Source organism: Gobius niger (genome assembly GCF_951799975.1).
Source record: "Gobius niger genome assembly, chromosome: 19".
NCBI lineage: Eukaryota > Metazoa > Chordata > Actinopteri > Gobiiformes > Gobiidae > Gobius > Gobius niger.
The window spans coordinates 11925750-11944334 of NC_136870.1; the positions used below are offsets into that span (position 1 = coordinate 11925750).

An 18585-nucleotide genomic window follows, 5' to 3' on the forward strand; every position below is an offset into this window, starting at 1 on the left:
GCAAGTTTCTGCAAGTTGTGCACACTATTACTAGAAGTTTTCCTTTAAAATATAGATGAACCTCTTTGTGGCTATTCAAATACAGGTTCCCTAATGCCTTCCAAAATGGGAATTGATATTGAAAATCCCATCGATCGTTTTTGCAAATTGTGAAAAATCTAGACCCTGTTAATACCAGTTTAGACTGGAATAGTGATCTCTGTGATCTGTGTTGCCCTGTTAAGTCTCGAACAGATGAACCTCCATCTGCAAAGTAATAAGAATGGACAACCATTCAGCTGCCAGAGCTGAACCCTGGACCAGCAGGGCCAAAACTCATGAGAAAACCCAACTGTGGATTAGAGGAGCACTCGACAAGGAGAAACAATGTAAATTTTAAATTTTCATTCTTGGTGGACACTGCTGTCTCATCCTCTCTCTTGAATAGACTAAACTGACATCATTTGGAAGCTCTGGGTCTCTTTGATTGGTGCTATGACTGTGTCATGTGCTGTTATGAGCTGCCTACAAACCAGCTGGATGACGCCATGAATAATGATGCAAGACCTGACCATCTACAACAAAGACAAGCTACCGCTACACACTCATGCTGACACTGCGAGTGCGAGTAGTTCCAGTTGCCTCTCAAAGGAAGACATTGCTCTACACCACGGCACAGTGTTTCAAAGATATAAGGACTGGGTTCATGACATAAAATGGTAGGAGCCTAAGGGGATATTTCAAGACTCGACTCCCCTCTTGAGAGATCAAGTCATAACGCATGCGTTTTACACATCACTGTGAGGTGTTCACATTATTGTTGTCTATATACTAGAATTTACTGTATTATGTTGGAAATAAAATAGAAATACACCTACATCCACACACACACACGTCCTTTACCCACATAGACTTACTTTGGAATGGCAGGTATATGCTAAAATCTTTTTGCTTTCACTTTCCCATTTCCAAGCTGACAAGTGAAGCAGAACTGCCTATCCAAAGAAGATCCTTTACTGGGACATTCAAAACCTGTATACATTTCTTAATACTGAGGCATTGATGATATGAAATCCAAAGGCGCTCCATTTGCCCTGCTACAGCTATGAAATCACTTTAATTATTGCCAAAAAAAAGAAAACTATGACCATAATCAAGCAAATAATGGAGAGCCGTTTGTTTTGTTGCTACAATAGCTGTGCAAATGAATTATAAAAAATATAATGAAATGAAACAATTGTCCTTTAGAGAAACTCATGAGAGAAAAGAGTGGCTAGAAACACTAAAATGACATGTATGTGGGGCAGTAGTAGCAGAAAGATTTTTCAAAACTAAACATATTTCAGGGTTTACTTCGCAAACATACATATTTCATTATTCACATTTTCACTTTTCAAAACAAAATATAGCTCTTCTCTTTCATTAGAATTTTTTTTAAACATTAATTGCATATAACTTTTTTTTTTAATTCCTTTTATAGTATATACTTTTTTGTTTCTCTAGCACCCTTGTCTTCAACTAAGGGCTTGCAGAAAAGACAGTCATGCAAAGTAGTCATGCTGGTAAACAAAGTTACAAAAATGCATTTTCTTTTTTCTTTTCTTTTGTTTATCTCAGTGGCCATCCTTTTCATCCACACATTTTCGCCTTGAGTCTCGCATTGCTCAGTCTTTTAAAATATATTTCTCCTTTGCGTGTGGGCTTAACATTTTCCATTTTTACGTTGCCATATTTGCATTGTTTTCTCCTCTTCCACTGCAGGCTTATTTTCTGATTGAAAACTTGCTCCATAGCCACATATAGACGATTTGTTTATCAAAATATAGATTTGTTCTCTTTGTACATGTCCATGCTCACATCCATTCTTCTTGGGCTCCTCAGACGGACCATCGTGATCTCGACACCTACTTGCCCATGAAGTAGTCGTTGACAGCAAGAGGGACAAGAAACAGCTGGGGCAGTGTGCGTCTGGGGATTCTTGTGCCTAATTGGCAGTGTTGGTCTTCAGGTTGAGTGTGGGGTTATATTATTGGTCCCTTAGAGATTGATTTCTTTTTTCCAGCTAGCAAAGAGTTTCATGTGGAGTGAAAATTCCTGTGGATGGGTTGTCCTTTTTTTTCCAATACATTGTTTTGTCCGCAACTTTTTTTTTGGGGAAAAAAAAGGCTATTCGTCCTCCTTGTGACCTCAGCACGCTTGCTTCAGTGCGCAAGCGTGGGAGGAGAGGTTAGTGGCAGTTAAAAGGACTCCATTTTCTCAGAGGAATAACATCTCCCAGAATGTTACCCCGCTTTATAGTATACATTACGAGTCATTCCGCAAGTGCACGCCACAGGACGAAGAACGCCCAAGTGGATCTTGGAAAAAACCCAGTACATGAGAGATAAAGAAGTCTCTACCATTAATTCACTTTGGTGAAGACTAAATGCGCAGTTTGAGCCAATGCTACATGTGCTTGATTTATTTAGCCAGACCACTAGTGCTTCTTTTGAATTGGCAATGGGCAGGGCAGTGTTATACTGATAAAGGTGAATGGAAGACATGATCAATGGCAATAATTACAACATACTTTAGTGCTTAGGGGCTCTAAAGGATCAAATACCTTTAAATTTAGTGCATCTACGTTTTACTATTTGGAATGTATAATTTCAATAGACTAGTACTTTGTCTCTCATGTACCTTTCATTTCTTTTCATTGGAAAGGAACGTAAGAGTTAAATGACATCGAAAAGATCTCTTGAATGCATAATTTCTTCTCTGCTCTAACCAATAATGAGTTAAGTCAAGTTAGGTCCCAGCCTACAAATGCTACAGTATGTTAGCAGAGATGCTACATTTTACAGTCGGTCCTTCGTGAAGACGATTGTAGTTGAGTTGCTCAGTAGATGATTCCGAGTTGATCATTGTACAAGATGGTCAGTATGATGTTACCGTTGTGGTCATCTGGAATGTGTAAACAGGAGTCTCTGTCTCCCAAAGTGTGTCAGTGCAATGCTCAGTCAATTTGCAGGAAAAAAAAAAAGTCAAGTCAGACTGTGGTCCAAAGTGTCGTCGGAGTTCCAAGAGGCTGCTTTGGTAACAATTGAGGAGCTGACCATATCATTTAATATTCATCATTAACCTCTGGCCTCTCTCTTGTCACCCCAGAGATCCATCCATGTCACGTGTGTTGCTTACAGGGCTCCCGTTGCAAATTTGTGTTTACCGGTTACCGACTCCTCATAAGAGAGAAGGCGAATGCTAGAAACTTAACACTGCAAAGACAAGAGCAGAAAGCCATTACTAGTCAGGGGAGGAAGAATGCACATTTGTATGATGATACTAAAATCAATAAAGAGCATGATAGTGTATAATCCATGTGTTGAGTGCAACTACTGTGTACAAAAGGATCACCATTACCTGCACTGCTGCTTAATGCATGGCGAAATAAAATGCACAATTACAGTGTGTAAAACTGACATTAAGCACAGCTCTACTCAAAGCACGTCGCAATCGTAAAAAAAAATCTTCTGATACATTGATACACGAGACACAAGTTTACACTGATAAACACTGAATGACAGAAATATAACGTAAAACATTGCAGTTGAAATGAACTTTTCCAAAAAATACATTGGCTGATTTAGTTGTTGTAATTAGGTATTCAGCTCTTTTTCGTCTCTTCAAGATATTTTTAGCAACTGTCTTTTTTATTTATCGGTGAGATTTCAATATGATCAAATAATCACTGTTGTGTACAGTATTGGTTCATAAATGGTTTTAATGTAATGGTATGTATTTATACATTTATGTACATGACCCAAACAGCATTACTGAAAGAGTAGCTAGTTAAATCTAGCTGTTTGCATTAATCTCTAAATGACATTGAAGTCAAGATAGTCCTCATAGAGGCACTTAAAGTTACTGTCCATTTTGATCATTTAAACAAGGTTTACATTAGAGAACATCCTTGATGATTTACACAAGTACTTAATACAGGACTGCTTTGCTGTTAGTTTTACACAGTACACAAAAAGAGAAAAGAAAACATGAATATTAGTTTGATGTCCATCATATGTCTCTGTCTGCGTTGATGTACTGTCTTTCTCCGGGTTGTCTCACAGGGCGTCTTGCTTTCTGTACATCCAAACGTGCACAAAATATTTTCCAGAGAATAAATTCATCAAACCATCTCATAGACTTAAAAGTAATCTGTCGATAATACAATGAGATCATTAAGAACTTCACTGACAAAAAGCTCAGCATGAAAAAATCAAATGAAAAAGGTAATAACGCTTAAATAGCACACACAATAGATTCCTAAACATTTTTTTTTCCAAATTAAATAGTGTACCTTTTTTAATACCTTTTTTTTTTATCTCGAGGTCTTAACCTTTGAAGTTGGAAGCACAAAGATATTGTTAAAAGCCTTGTAATTAGGACCATGGACAGTGACAATAGGAAACGATTGAACCTCCACAGAAGTTGCATTTGTAGCTCTAGGTCTGTGTTAAAAATACATAAATCTGTTTTGATCTTTTAGATTTAAAGACCATTTATGGAACATATTCTTGTTACACTGAAACAGATATAGCAATATACAAACTTGACCAATCAGAAAGCCCAACAACCACAGAAAGTGAATTAACACACAGACAAGTGGCTTCGCGTTTTCGTACTGAACATGTTCATAAACAGATCACTGAGATAGAAAATGTGCGTATGTACAACATAACCTCCTGTATCGTACTAGTATTATTGCATATGTGAATGTAATAGGTTTAACAAAGTAAATTAAGACAATAATAGATATTTGCATGGTTTCATTTCGATGTATAATCCATACGTTAAATCCCTTTTTAAGTAAGTTTGTTATCTTTAGGAGTTATGGCACAATAGCATTGAGTTTCTTGCTTATATTTAATGTTTAAGTTTGGTTGAAAAACTAAATTTGACTCCCTATAGATTGGCAATTTCCCTATCTACTTCAATATCATTGTCATAAAGTAAAAGTTTTAAGTCTATTGCGTGTGGTGATTGGCTAACATCGGCATCACATGACTCGTCTGCACAAAGTCCACGTGGTTTCATTTGACTGGATGTGTAGTTATCATTAAATTAAGTATATAACACTTGTTAATTTGACACCACTTTTTGGACCTTTTGGTAGAAAGTGCAAGTGACAAGGCATGTACATAAATAAAACTTATCCTTTTTTTAATAAAAGTGTCAAAACCATGCTCTCTACACATTGCACAATAATCACATATCACAGAATAGAGATTATTTTTTTCTCTTCTACTTAAAGTTTTGTTTGGTCATAGTTTTGTACAATGATGTGACATAACGTGTTTTTTTTTTAGTTCTTGAGGTTGATACTTTTTTCTTAAATGCTTGGGCATCTCTTATTAACAGTTAATAATGTATTACCATCTACTGACTTATATTTACAATAAAGCAAATCATTTAATGCAGTGTCTTTTTAAGCTAAATTTGGACCTAGAGTTCCACTAAATCCAAAGCATGCATTACTGTAGTCACAAGAGGGCGTTCTGTGTTTTTTCATGACCCTATTGTCATTATTGCTATCATCTTTGCACAGATCAGGCCAGAAACCTGCTAGCGCTATTTGTCTTTAGCTAACCCCTGCATCTTTTGATGAGCCTCATGTTGCTACAAAATGGAAGGGATAGGCGAGCGACAGCGGCGCAGTGGAACTGGGGTTTCAAACGTTTCAAAGTGCGGGCTGGCGATGGGAGCGAGCCGCAGTGATGACCCCGCCATTCCTGATATGTTACTGAGGCTGTGAGATTTATCATCGCCTGATGCTGCATAATTACAGTAAGTAAGCAATTGAAGAAGCAAAATAAAGAAATTGGTATTAAACCAATCAAACATAATGATGTAATGACAAAAGCCATAATTAGCAGGGTTGTAAATAAAAATCAAAGCATTAAAATAAACATTGGCATTTAAAAAGTTGAAAAGTAAAGTAAAGAAGCACATAGGTGAGGAGAATTGGGAAAGAAAAGGGTCGAATTATAACCAAAGACAAGGACACAGAAAGACAGACACAGACAAGACAGGACAAGACAAAACAAGAAAATGAGAGTTATGATGTGCCTTTTACACAAAAGAATCTCCCCGCCCAAACTATCTAAAATCACCAGAGTAGACATGTAGTAGCTCTGTTGAATAAAACAGCCCACGCTGGAGGAGTGTTTTAGACAAGTACAGTGTAGTAATCCCCAGACTTGATATTGTGATGACCACATGAAGTTTGGGCATATAGAAACGATTCTGATTCAAACGCACAATAGATTTGTGTCACCCAAACTTCAAATGGGCAACAGTAACCGTCCCCTGCACATTTTCCACCAATCATACCATTGAATAGGGACCAGTTTATGTACAATGGGAAGTAACAGACTGTATTTATTGACTACCAAAGTGAGTTTTACAGTTGATCTAGTTGTATCTTTGCAGCTCTCCCACTGTACATTACTGGAGCATTCATGCAGACCCTGTTAAAAATGACCATCGAGAAGCTGTTGTGCGGACAGTGTTGTTGTACCAAGTGACAAACATTGTTATGTAGTTGTTGTTTTCCATAACAATGGACAGTTGACCAAAAATGGATGGAGATTAGCAGAGTCAACACAACTACAAAGTTTTTGCTAATCTCAATTAGTCAGTATTACTCTCCAGCCATTAATAGGTCACATTTAGTCATAACACCCACAGTTACAATATAAAGCCCTTTGTACCATCCTGATGAAAAAAAAAAAAAAAGTCCACCACTCTAAGATGTAAATCACTTAAAACCACTGAAAAATAAATGTTCTTGTACTGGGTTTACTCAGCAGCTTGTTACATGAACACTGAAAATATTGTTTAGTTTCCGTGTTCTTATCAAATAGAATAAAATAAATAAATAAATTTCAGTTTTGTCATGAAACCAACAAAATGTATCTTTGTGTTTTGTCAAATCTACAGACCATGAATGTAACATTAATTATGCATTCATCATTATTACACAAAGAATGTGGCATCACAACATAAAGAGAACAAAAACAGATGGGGTTTGTTTAGTGGTCTGTAGGTTCCACATTAAAATCACGCGTTAGATTCATCAAGAGATTTATGAAGAAGTCGTGATTTTGAGATGAAAAATGTTTTTGGTGAAGATCAGCTGGTGAGGAGAATGCTATGATGGTTAATTACAAAACAAGACAATGTTTTGTTACAAGTATGAATAAAGTGAGCCACTGCAGTCCATCAACCATATTTGTGCTGTTACCATGTTCAAAAACATAGTTCATAGTCACACTTAATTTGCACTCTGAGATTTCATACCTACCCAGTGTCAGTCTTTAGTTACACTTGCACTGCAGTGGCGGCCTGGGAATGGGATGGAAAATGAGTGTTAATCACACAGGGATATGTGTATGAGGAGGGACACACGAACAGAAAGAGAAACTGCAAATACTCAGAGCAACTGTTTTAACTCGTCTTATACTGTGTAGTATCAGCTACTCGATGATCCCAGGATGTGCTGACTCAATAAAAGCTATACTTGCAGGAGCTCGTACTGTATCATTCTTTCATAGGATCAATGGCAGTAACAGATGGCGCTATCTCCTGTTACCTATAATTAGATGTATTGAGCTTTTGATGGCCATTCGTTTGGTCATACTGTATCCCAATATTATATTACTAAACCACAGAAAGTCTATTGAGTGCTAATATCTGGCCTATCTTTTGGGAAAACATGACAGCCAGCAAGTCAGTTGTCATTAGTTTAGCCGAATCAGTGAAAATGTATCATCAACAAGGGTAAAGATCTGAAAATATTTGCAGATTTTTGTGATGAAGAGGAGGGACAGAAGGGAAATTATACTGCATGCATTATTGCGCTGTTGTCTGTAGTTACATGAACACAATGACAGAAAGACAAGTGTTAAAGTTTCACACGACACTGATTGGCTTTTCACTTAGCTGCTCAGCTGGCAATATTTATCAATAGCACTAAGCAAAAGCATTATTTGAAGCCAATACTTGATATTTTAAATCATAATCAAATCAATCTTTCGAGTGGTGGAAAGGATTGCCTTTTCTTTATTTTTTCTTTGCCTTTCAAAGAAAGGCAATACAAGGGAAGATATACAGGAGGGACATAGGGTATAGTCAAATTTTCACAATAAAAAAGGAAAACAACAAAAGAAACACAGATACAGGTAAATAAAAACAACAAGTAACCTAATTAAACTGAAGCACTCACAAAATGTATCAACTGTAACTCCACAAAACACACATTAAATCATAACAACACAAATGTAAGTAACGTATCATCCACATGATTAGTATAAAGCAAAGAATAGGACTAAAGACAGATCTTCAAAGGAGTGATTTGAAATGTGCCAAGAGTATTTGACCTTTGTGAGCCATGCATATAGCCTTAAGTGAAGTCAACGCTTTTTAACAAAAGGTGGCTAATACATCTTATGCATGTACAAAAGAAGTGAAGCACACAAGAATGAATACTAAAAGCATGAGAATCCCTCTTTAAAAACAATGCTACTAACAATATCTCAATCTGATAGGCTGACACTTACACGACAGGAGGGCTTCCATTCCACTAACAATGGGAAGCTTATTGGACTGTAAATGGATCTTTATACATGTATGTGCCCCATCCCGCTCCTCCTTTTTGAATAGCTTTAAAGAGGGATTATGCAGCAATTAACTTGATATATATAGTATGTATAAAACTGAAGCAATGTCAAGATCCTCTAAGTGAGGAACTTGAGCAAAGACTTTGCTTACCTTAGACTGTGCCCCTTTTCAATCAATCTGTTATAGCATTTGTCTGTTTTTTCTAACTTTGAGTGTTTCAGTCACCAAGTGCAGCTTGTAATCCTTTGGCTTTTTTATCCAAGTCTCCTCAGTGTGAACACAAAAGCCCTGAACTCTGGACTACACTAGGTGCTGAAAGCACAGTTACATGATCGAGGAAATAGTATTTCCGATCCATTACACGCTGATAGAACAGCACAGCACTTTTGTAAATCAGTTTTGTAATAACTGATTTGAAAGTTAAGGCATGTACAACATTGACTTGTTTTCAGCGTGGCATGTTTCAAGAGCTACTATCCCTTGACCTTCACAGCTCCATTAACCCAAGTGACCTTTGGCCTTGGAAAATGATGTTTGTTCTACACCACTGCACTGACTGGAACAACTGTAAAGCTGGTCAAGGCTGGCCAATTGATTTCCACATAAAACATATGTACATGTGTCTTGTGCTTTGAAATGCACAGTGTTACTTTAAGGACATTCAGCTGATGCATAGACACATGTACATATTCAACTGGGACTTTAATAGTGACGTCACAAGATGTGCGCCAAGGTGGAGGTCTTTGGGGTAAGGAGGAACACAAGTAAACACACTAGTAGGGAAAACCAAAATAAGCGACACACGACAACACAACCACAACACTCAGACGGCTTTAGACAGAGACACAGTGTCGACATGTAAGAATGAAAGAGCCCACATACACACGCGTGATATGACACAACCTGAAGAGAGAGACACAACAACACAAGCACATCAGACAACAACGTGACCGCCGTTCCCATTCAGTCTTCTTCACTCTGTCTTTTATTCGTTTTTGACATAGGACATTGACAACTGGGACTTTTACTGGAAATGTCTGTGTGTAACGTCCATTTGGATGCACAAGGTTTTTCTTATGATTGGCTTTATACATAGACAGTTACACAGTTACAGTTGCGTGTTTCACAATATAAACCATTTCAAATGTTTTAACCATTACAAAACAGTCTGCAATGTGCAAAACATTTGACTTTTGCATTTACAAACATTTTAGTAACATTTTAGTAACTGTTAATAATATACATTTATATTATTAATAGTTACTGAAATATCTTCTTTCAGTGTCTTAACAAAATGATAAACTTCCCAAATCACAAGCTATTACTTGTCACTTTTATTTTCAATATTAGAGGCATACTGTGTAGGATTAATGCTGCATAAATAGTCCTTGTCCTAATTTGTGCTGTCATTGTATGAGTGTGGGACATAGAAAGCATGGATGTAAAACACAATGCCTAATGATAAACTCACAGGGTAGCGCTATTAACAGCAAATTGCCACAAAAGACAGAGATTTTTCTGTTATGTTCCTTACGAATGTATTCGTCATGTTTTTACAGGGGACATAATCTGACCAGTGCAGGTTTTGAAAGTGTTATGACAGAAATGATGCTCTCCCATGAAATATCACTAGTAAAACTGACTGTACAGATGTCTTTTCTGTGTTTCGTAATACATCCATGACAATTAGTTTCAATTTTGAATGGTTACATAGTATGCCTTCAATAGATATTGAAACATGTAGAGGCGTCTCTTCAAAAACAAAACAGCATACCTTAGTGTGAAAGTATCTCAGTGTACTAGAGCTATGTGCGTTGAAGAGCATGCTAGTGACGGAGCCAGATCAAAACTTTTGGTCAAAAGTAAATCAAATAAATGAACTCAGCTACAGGCTCCTTGTTTTTGACTTGGTTTCAGTGTTACCTCTGGCGCTATGGTTTGATCCAGGAGGAGGTGGAGTTTGCATTGAGGTCCTGCTGTAACAGTGACCCTTCCATCTTATACCAATCCTCAGTCAGAGGGGAGTCTGGGCTGGGCGCCAGGGCTGCTGCCTCTACAGTTTGTTGTCGGCAGGGGGTTGTCGGAGTTTGGGGGGAGTGTGGGGGAGTGTTTTGGTGCAGGTTTGGCGATAGTGGTGGTTGGAGTTGGTTAAAGTAGTAAATGGATTAAGGTGTGAGGTTTTAATGAGCAATACAAACACGATGCACATAGGGTTAAAAATCATAAGGGCAACATGTAGCACAAATTAGAAGGGGGAAGGGAAATGGGGGGATAGGAAGGGAGGGCAATGTAGGAGAGGGAAGGGGGGTGGGGGGGTGGTATCGGGGGGGTCACAAGGGGGTTGAGAGGCAAAAACAAAGGAGATAATGCCAGGCAGGATAGGAGAGAAAGAGAGAAACAGAGGAGAGGTGACGAGAAGAAAATTAATGCATGGTCAACTGTCTGAGTCCAGAAGACAGAGAAAGACAGATCCGTTTATGAGCATGAGTGAATGTGACACTATGGGACAGACAACGAAGTTCAGCCGCACGGACACACGATGGAAAGAGGACAGACACAATGCAAGATGCCACAAGGAAAATAAAAGATGTAAAGACTGAGAGGGACAGAACTTTTATAGACAGAAAAGTAAATAAGCAATGATGAGACAAATATGAGATGAGTGTGAGGTGGAAACAAATATAGCAGAGCAGAAGAGTATATTTGTGTAGATCAATTTTTTGTGTCTGTTAACTTGTATTTGGAGCCCTTCTAATTGTTTTTGAGGCATCCAAAATTATGTCCCCTTCCAGTTCACACCAAAAAATGTGATCAGTACTTACCCTCTTACCTAACGTGTGCCTACGTCATTATAACTGTTGGCATCGTTGTGTGCTATATAAAGTGTGCAATAGATATCCGGTGCCTGGTGAGAAACATACCTTTCCGGACATTCCCATCTGTGGCACGGAATTCCCTGGTGTTGAGCAGGAAGCATGCTCGATCCTGCTGGTAGCGTTCCCGCGTTGGTCCACGCCCCATGGGACTCCTCTCGTCGGGACTTAGTACTTGGTCGATGGTGGGGCAGTCCTCGTTCGCCAGAGCGGCAGAGGCTGCATCACCATTCTGCTTCGAATCTACGATAGGGTTAGATCAGATCAGAGGGTGCAATGATGGGGAATGTGTGCTTTGTACGCTGAATTCTATAGGTTTTAATCAGGTGACATGACCGTGAGTAGGCAATTGATAGCAGTTTTTTTCTGTTCGTTTTATACCACAAACAGACGCCTGTAGGCGAGTGTGGACCGACCACTTCACAAATTACTCAGAAGATTTAATAGGCCAGTCATCTCTCTGGGGTGGATTACAACTGTGATTTTCATCTTGGTAGTCCTCCCACATGATTGCATTCTTTATAAGATACGTACAAGTCAGCGTTATCCAATTGTTGCAAATGGAAACTTGCCAAGCATTTGTCTCTGTTTTCCTATTTATCATCAATACAGAGTGTAGAAAATCAATGGTAGACGCACTGAGCATCGACATGCAGACTAGAAATTGAAGTTAATGCTAATGCTGCTTTCAATGAGTGTAATAAAGGTGGCATTTTTCCAAAATTGGAAAGTATGACAATAATGTCAAAAAAAGCTCACCTCTATTTATCTCTATAATTTCTTCTTGGGCGAGAGGACAATCACCCCCTATTCCTCCAGACCCCATTACCCCACCTAGGACATTTCCTAAGAGTCTTTGTGGCGATGCTGTAGCCATTGCCAGTGCATCCGGCTTGCAGTAGTTGGGGGACCCTGGTTGGGGAGCTCGAGGGATGTGTTTGTTCTTCTTTTTGGGCAGCTTTTGCTTGGCCATTGCCAGAGAGTAGTACATGCCGAAGTTGTTGACAATGACAGGCACAGGCATAGCAATGGTCAGCACACCGGCCAAGGCACATAGTGCGCCCACCAGCATTCCTGACCACGTCTCTGGGTACATATCTCCATATCCCAGTGTGGTCATGGTCACAACGGCCCACCAAAATCCGATTGGAATGTTCTTGAAGTTAGTGTGTTTACTGGCAGTTGGGTCATCTGGGGCAGCGCCAATTCTTTCGGCATAGTAGATCATAGTGGCAAAAATGAGGACACCCAGAGCTAAGAAAATAATGAGGAGAAGGAATTCATTGGTGCTGGCGCGAAGGGTGTGGCCAAGGACACGTAGACCTACAAAATGGCGAGTAAGCTTGAAGATTCGGAGGATACGGACAAACCGGACAACACGCAGGAATCCTAGGACATCCTTGGCAGCTTTAGAGGACAGGCCACTCAGGCCCACCTCTAAATAGAACGGAAGAATAGCAACAAAGTCGATGATGTTTAGGGAGCTTTTGAAAAATTCCAATTTGTCTGGGCAGAAGGTGACTCGTAGCAGCACTTCAATAGTGAACCAGATCACGCAGACGCCTTCTACATATGTCAGCCAACTGTCAGTCACCACCTCAAACACAATCTCCTCCCGCGTGATGTTGCCCATTGTGACGTTCTCTGTCTTGTTGACGATGGTGTTGAAGGCCTCATGCGTCTCCATGCAAAAAGTGGAGATTGAAAGGAGAATGAAGAACAGGGAGCCAAACGCCACATACTAAGAGAAACAAAGCAGAGAAAGAGAAAAGTAAGGAGAGGTTAGTTGTAGGAAGTTGGAGAAAATTACGGCACAAAGGTTTTGTAGGAAATAGTAACTCTAGTAAAAACAAAATGAAGTATTAAAAGAGAAGTAACACAAGTAAGAAATTGGCTGATATTGCAAGCAAGTCCAAGTGTGCTAGAACGGTTTAGTCTGTAAAATAAACAACGTTGCCAGGATGTCTAAAGCAAAAACACAATGCAAGGCAACACTTCCTGTCAACAAAGCTTTGAGTTCTGAAGCAACATGGAACATTGGACAGGACTGACAGACTCCTTGTCACAACAGTGGTTTCTCCAGCTGGTGGTGTTAAGCAAACATTCCCAGGTTTACAAAGAGCAGCACTGAACTTTCAAATGTTATGTTTGTGTTTCCTAAACTTGAATAGTTTTAATTGAATTCAACTTTATTACGGACTCGGGGTAACAGTGCCGTACGTTTTACACATATTGCAGTTTATCTAAGAATAGAAATTAAAATGCCTTTTATGGCAGCTTTATAGTTTATTTAATTATCTAAAAGTGTACTGGCATTGTAAAAGGCATTGCATTATTATAGTTTAATGCTTGTTTGTTCTGTGTCACACCTTTGTCAACACTGGGGGGCACAAAGCAGAAATAACGCTTGCACATCAAGATATCTGCAGTTTTTTCAATAATAGCTTTTTTTCAAACATTTCTTTTACTTCGTCTATACTAAAGTACTCCAAAGTACTGCATACGTTTAAACGAATGACAGTGGCGTGCCAACACCACCAAAGTGCACGCTATCCTTCACTGCAGTCCGTTCCTGCACTGTGTGCTGTGTATTTATAGATGCAGTATACTTTGCGCTTTATCAAATAAATAATAAAACATAGACATGGCCTGAAGAGCCACGGAGAAAGGTAATTCATAGTTGAGTGGATCCCATATAGTATATGAGGAGCCTAAGTGCCTCCCATGTATTGTGCGTGTCACTGTGCATCTTAAGCATTATGCACTTATATAATATCAAGTAGGAACATAATAACGAAGCAATTTTCACTTGTTTTTCTTAAAAGGTTTCCCACATTTTGTTGCCGTTAGACAATTGTATGAGAGTCTACATTATTGTCTGAGTGCATTTATGACAGGAAGTAACAGGACTTAACACTGAGCAACTGTATTTATTGAATGGATTCACTGACAAGAAAAAAAAGTCAAAAGAAAGTGACGTTACCGTCAGGACCATCAAATCCTATGTTTATTACATTTCTCAATCCCATAAGCCGGTCCACCCAATTTCTTTGAAATTCTGATCAGAACACAGAACTTCTAACACCTGTCCCATAAACTCCATTGCTACTCTTTTTCTCTTCTATTTCGTGCTAGTCTAAGTCTGACCTACTTTTTCAGATTGCTGCAGTGCTCTCTCCTTCTGTAGCTGAAATATACACACACACACTGTGAGGTTCTCAATCACCCTCGTGTCTGAGCTCCACACTAGCCGGTCTTGTCCCAGGGAAGCAGGGCAGCACCAGTGGGACGGTTGACGAAGCTATGTCATAGGCTTGGCAGCAGTAAATAAAATGTTTTAATTGGTGATGTGTTGCAAAAGTATTTAGTGATGCCATATCCATATAATTAGAAGTCACAAGTAGAGAACACATACAGCACATACAAAAACACACAGTGACTAAAAATTGAAAAAAACAAAAAAGTGAGTTTCCCTATTAGGTTGTTTGGTTTAGTATTGATTTTTGTTTTTTTCAAACAATGGAATACATTTTTTGTCCTTCAGTATATTGTGACAGCAAAGATTTGTAAAAAAAAAAAAACTTTGTGTGCTGTGCATCTAATTATAAAGCCTTTTTGATGATGGTGATTTAGAATTTAGTTTGCACCACAACTAATAATTTAAATGCTTCCTCTTTCATTAATTGTAAACAAAAAATTAAACGTTGGGCGTTATACTCAAAACTTTACTGAAATATTCACCTTATTCCAGTGGTTCGTGTGGTTGCATGAATCGTGCCCACCCCTTCACTCCTATTAGTTTACATAGGACTGGAGGTCAAATTCAAATCAGTTACTACACAAATACATGGCTGTTTTTAGGCCGCGCAGAGAAACGGTGCAGTGTTGACTTGTGCAAATGAACATTAGACATTTTACACAATTCAATCTACTAAACATCAGATTTTAGCAGCAAACATTAACCGTTCTATGCTTCATGAACGGACTTCGCGAACTTCCGGAAGCGTCTTGTCAATGGAAATGTCGATCCGTGGAAAAAAAGAGGCAAAAGTGGGTGGGGCGGAATAAGGTGAATTCTGTGTCGAGACGGTTGAGCAACATATTTCTATAATGTTACTTCTCTAACAATGTTGTCCATCCATCCATTTTCTTTTGCTTTATCCGAGGCCGGGTCGCGGGTCAGCAGTCTGCGCTTAGAATTTATTTGTTTAAGGTAATGAACAGAACCTCTACAATGTTGTTATTTTCAATAATCAAGATAGTATTGAATCGTACAGTTTTTCCCCATATTGTACACTGAAGTGCATTATATGTATATGAACATTACATATACATTAACGATGCAAGTTACCCCTCTAGAAATAAACTGGGTTGTTTCCCTAAGATAATGTATTCTCAGACTCCAGTGACCCAAATGGTGGCCTTGACAAGTTGCGTTCCTAAAAATACAAAACAAATTGTTGCCCCGTGGTATATTCTAAGTAGGCTACACAGGTGGAGGCACTGTGGGGAACGCACAGGTGGGAGGCAGACCAGACCGTCTTGATCCAGAACACGAAGGAACAACCTGCAGCGTCCCCAGCGAAAGGAAACGACTAACACTAAAACCATGGGAAAAAGAAACCTCTTCAAACAATGCCACAGGAAAGCAACCTGAGCTAAGATTTGCAGAGCTGACATATCGCATGGTTCAGATGGACTAAACGTGATGTGATGGAGTCCTGCAGAGATGACTTTAGAAAAGACAAAGAGAACTCAAAGCTTGACAGCACAAAGAGAGAGATAGACTACGCGGAAAAACACTGAGGCGAAGCTTAGGGCATAGCAGGCTAATCGTAAATGACAGACCTCAGCTTCAACGGTGGCTTGTGTCAACCAAAGAGACAGGAGGAACCCTGCGTGGGAGGGCTGCCTACACGTCAACATATAGAAGTCTGGATTAAAAATGCATGCTGACAATACATTAAACAAAGGTATTACATTAATCCACATGGGGCATAAAAATCCTGTCAGAATGTATTAGCTGGGTAATTTTACGAAAACTTGTTTATGCAATGACTTTGTTAGACATTATTGGAGCACCATGACATTGATTGTTCAAGTCTATACTGCTCTATGCATGTGTGGAGTTGTATTGTAAATTTCTAAATGTGGTTATAGTACGGACATACTTGTAATAATCAAATGTTATTATAAACATTGTGCTCTTGGAATGGCACAAAACAGTACAGTACAATCCCAGGAGCTGATTTACTCTGTCCATTTGTTCTGCAACTCTTTACTGTTACTGATCTCCCATTAGTTCATTCATGGTTTAGTAATTAAATGCAACACTATTAGAGCGTGGTACAGAGCTGCGGATTACAATTTAGATCTTAACATCAAATCAATATGGATCAATCCATCTCAGCAGCAGCCTTTTTAAATATGTAGCAGCATGTCAGGCTGTGGTACCAAAGCACCCCGCTGCTTCTGTGTTACGTACACCTGTACTGCACAGTGGTGATGGCACTGGTTTAATACCAGCTCCCACTTGTCCCTATTGGCGTCCCCTTGAGGAAGACATTTAAGTTAAGTTAAACTTTATTATTCCCTGTGGGGAAATTTGTTTTCTGCATTTGACCCATTCTCAATGCCGCTGGGGAAACCTGTAGGAGCAGTGAGCAGCCAGGGGAGGCAGATGCATGGGGGCCCATATCCAGATGAGGAGCCAGGCTACAGGTCAGAAACACCTGGCTGAAGGATTAACCTATTGTGCATGTTTTTAGTGGTAGGGGTACACGAAGGAAACCTATGCAGACAAGGGGAGAACATGCAAACTCCACACAGAAAGGCTGCGCCACCGTCCACCGTACCACCCATCCATCCAGACTGCCATTATTATTATTATTATTATTGCCTGCATTATAGTAATTTGATATGTACATGAGGGAATGCTTTGTGACTAGAGATGTGTAGATGAATCTGCTGCGTATCCACTTTTGTACATGCTACTTGTTTTGCTCATGAGTAAACGCTTGGTAAATTACTCTCATATTGTGTAACAAGGGAGTGAACATTGGTTCTTTGAATTTTAAGCTTTGAGTGCAGAATGAAGGTAGAAAAGTAAAAATAAATGTGACCATTTTACTTTTGTGGCTGTAGAGTCTATAAAGATGACTTTCCAACATGGCAACAGCGTAGTTAAGTTAATATTTGTTAGACACTCAGGGGGTTTTCACACTGGCTCTGGTTCAACCGAAAGGCAGCATCGGGGAAGTGCGCACGTGCGTGTGTGTTGCCAAATTGACAGGGCTCTAATCACTCGATGCCCACTGTCAGGAGAATAAGTTTGGCAAAGAGCTGATTTTTGTTATGTGGCTTATGGTGCTTTTGGAGCAAGAGCTTGTAAATGCGGACTTAACAAACTTTGAAGTAAACTGAAACGAGAGAAATCTTGGGTTGGCCCACAAAGCGCTCCAACGTGTGTGAAAACACCCTCAGAAGTGGTTCGTGACTGTCATGGCAGGGAGCTGACGTTGCTGTAATATCACCACCTCATGGCAAGGCGCAAATTCAGAAAAGTCAGTTTAATGTGAAAACCAATGGGGACTTTACACATGTCAAAAACCTACTTTAAAGCCTGGTTTTCAAGAATATTAAGAGTTTCTAAAGCTAGATAATCCTCCTGTGATAACTCTGGGGTGGGCACAGTATGTGAAACCACGCAGGTTTTCGGGGTGCACATTTTAAAGGTTTTAGCTTTGGCCTTTGATCGGCATGCCTTGGAGAACTGAAGAGGCTTGTCGCCACTGCACCCGCCCTGCAGGGGGAGCAGCCATTTGATTCTCACTCAACTGGTTTGGTATTAATGTGGGGAGGAGTGAGCAATGACAGTCTACTGATAATATGTCTATGGTTTAGAATTTAAAAAAAAAAGCATATCCTATACTGACATGACATGATGTAGTAACAAACAGTGAGTGGGGGCTATATGAGCATTGCATCGGTCTGAGGAAGACAAATAAGAGTAAAGAGGTGGAGGAGGATATTAAAATGTGTAGACGCAATCTGTTATGTGAAGGCATGCAGTCCTGAA

The 18585-nt window shown here is 39.3% G+C and overlaps 1 protein-coding gene across 1 annotated transcript in view; it reads right to left on the reverse strand.

The window, feature by feature from the left end:
• Positions 1 to 4992: 4992 nt before the first annotated feature.
• Positions 4993 to 18585, reverse strand: part of kcnc3b (potassium voltage-gated channel, Shaw-related subfamily, member 3b) — a 28378-nt gene continuing 14785 nt past the window's right edge. The window contains 4 exon segments of the mRNA XM_079577395.1: positions 4993 to 5786; positions 9517 to 9537; positions 11556 to 11750; positions 12267 to 13248. Of these exon segments, the coding sequence (XP_079433521.1) occupies positions 5632 to 5786; positions 9517 to 9537; positions 11556 to 11750; positions 12267 to 13248 (1353 nt within the window). The 3' untranslated portion in view covers positions 4993 to 5631.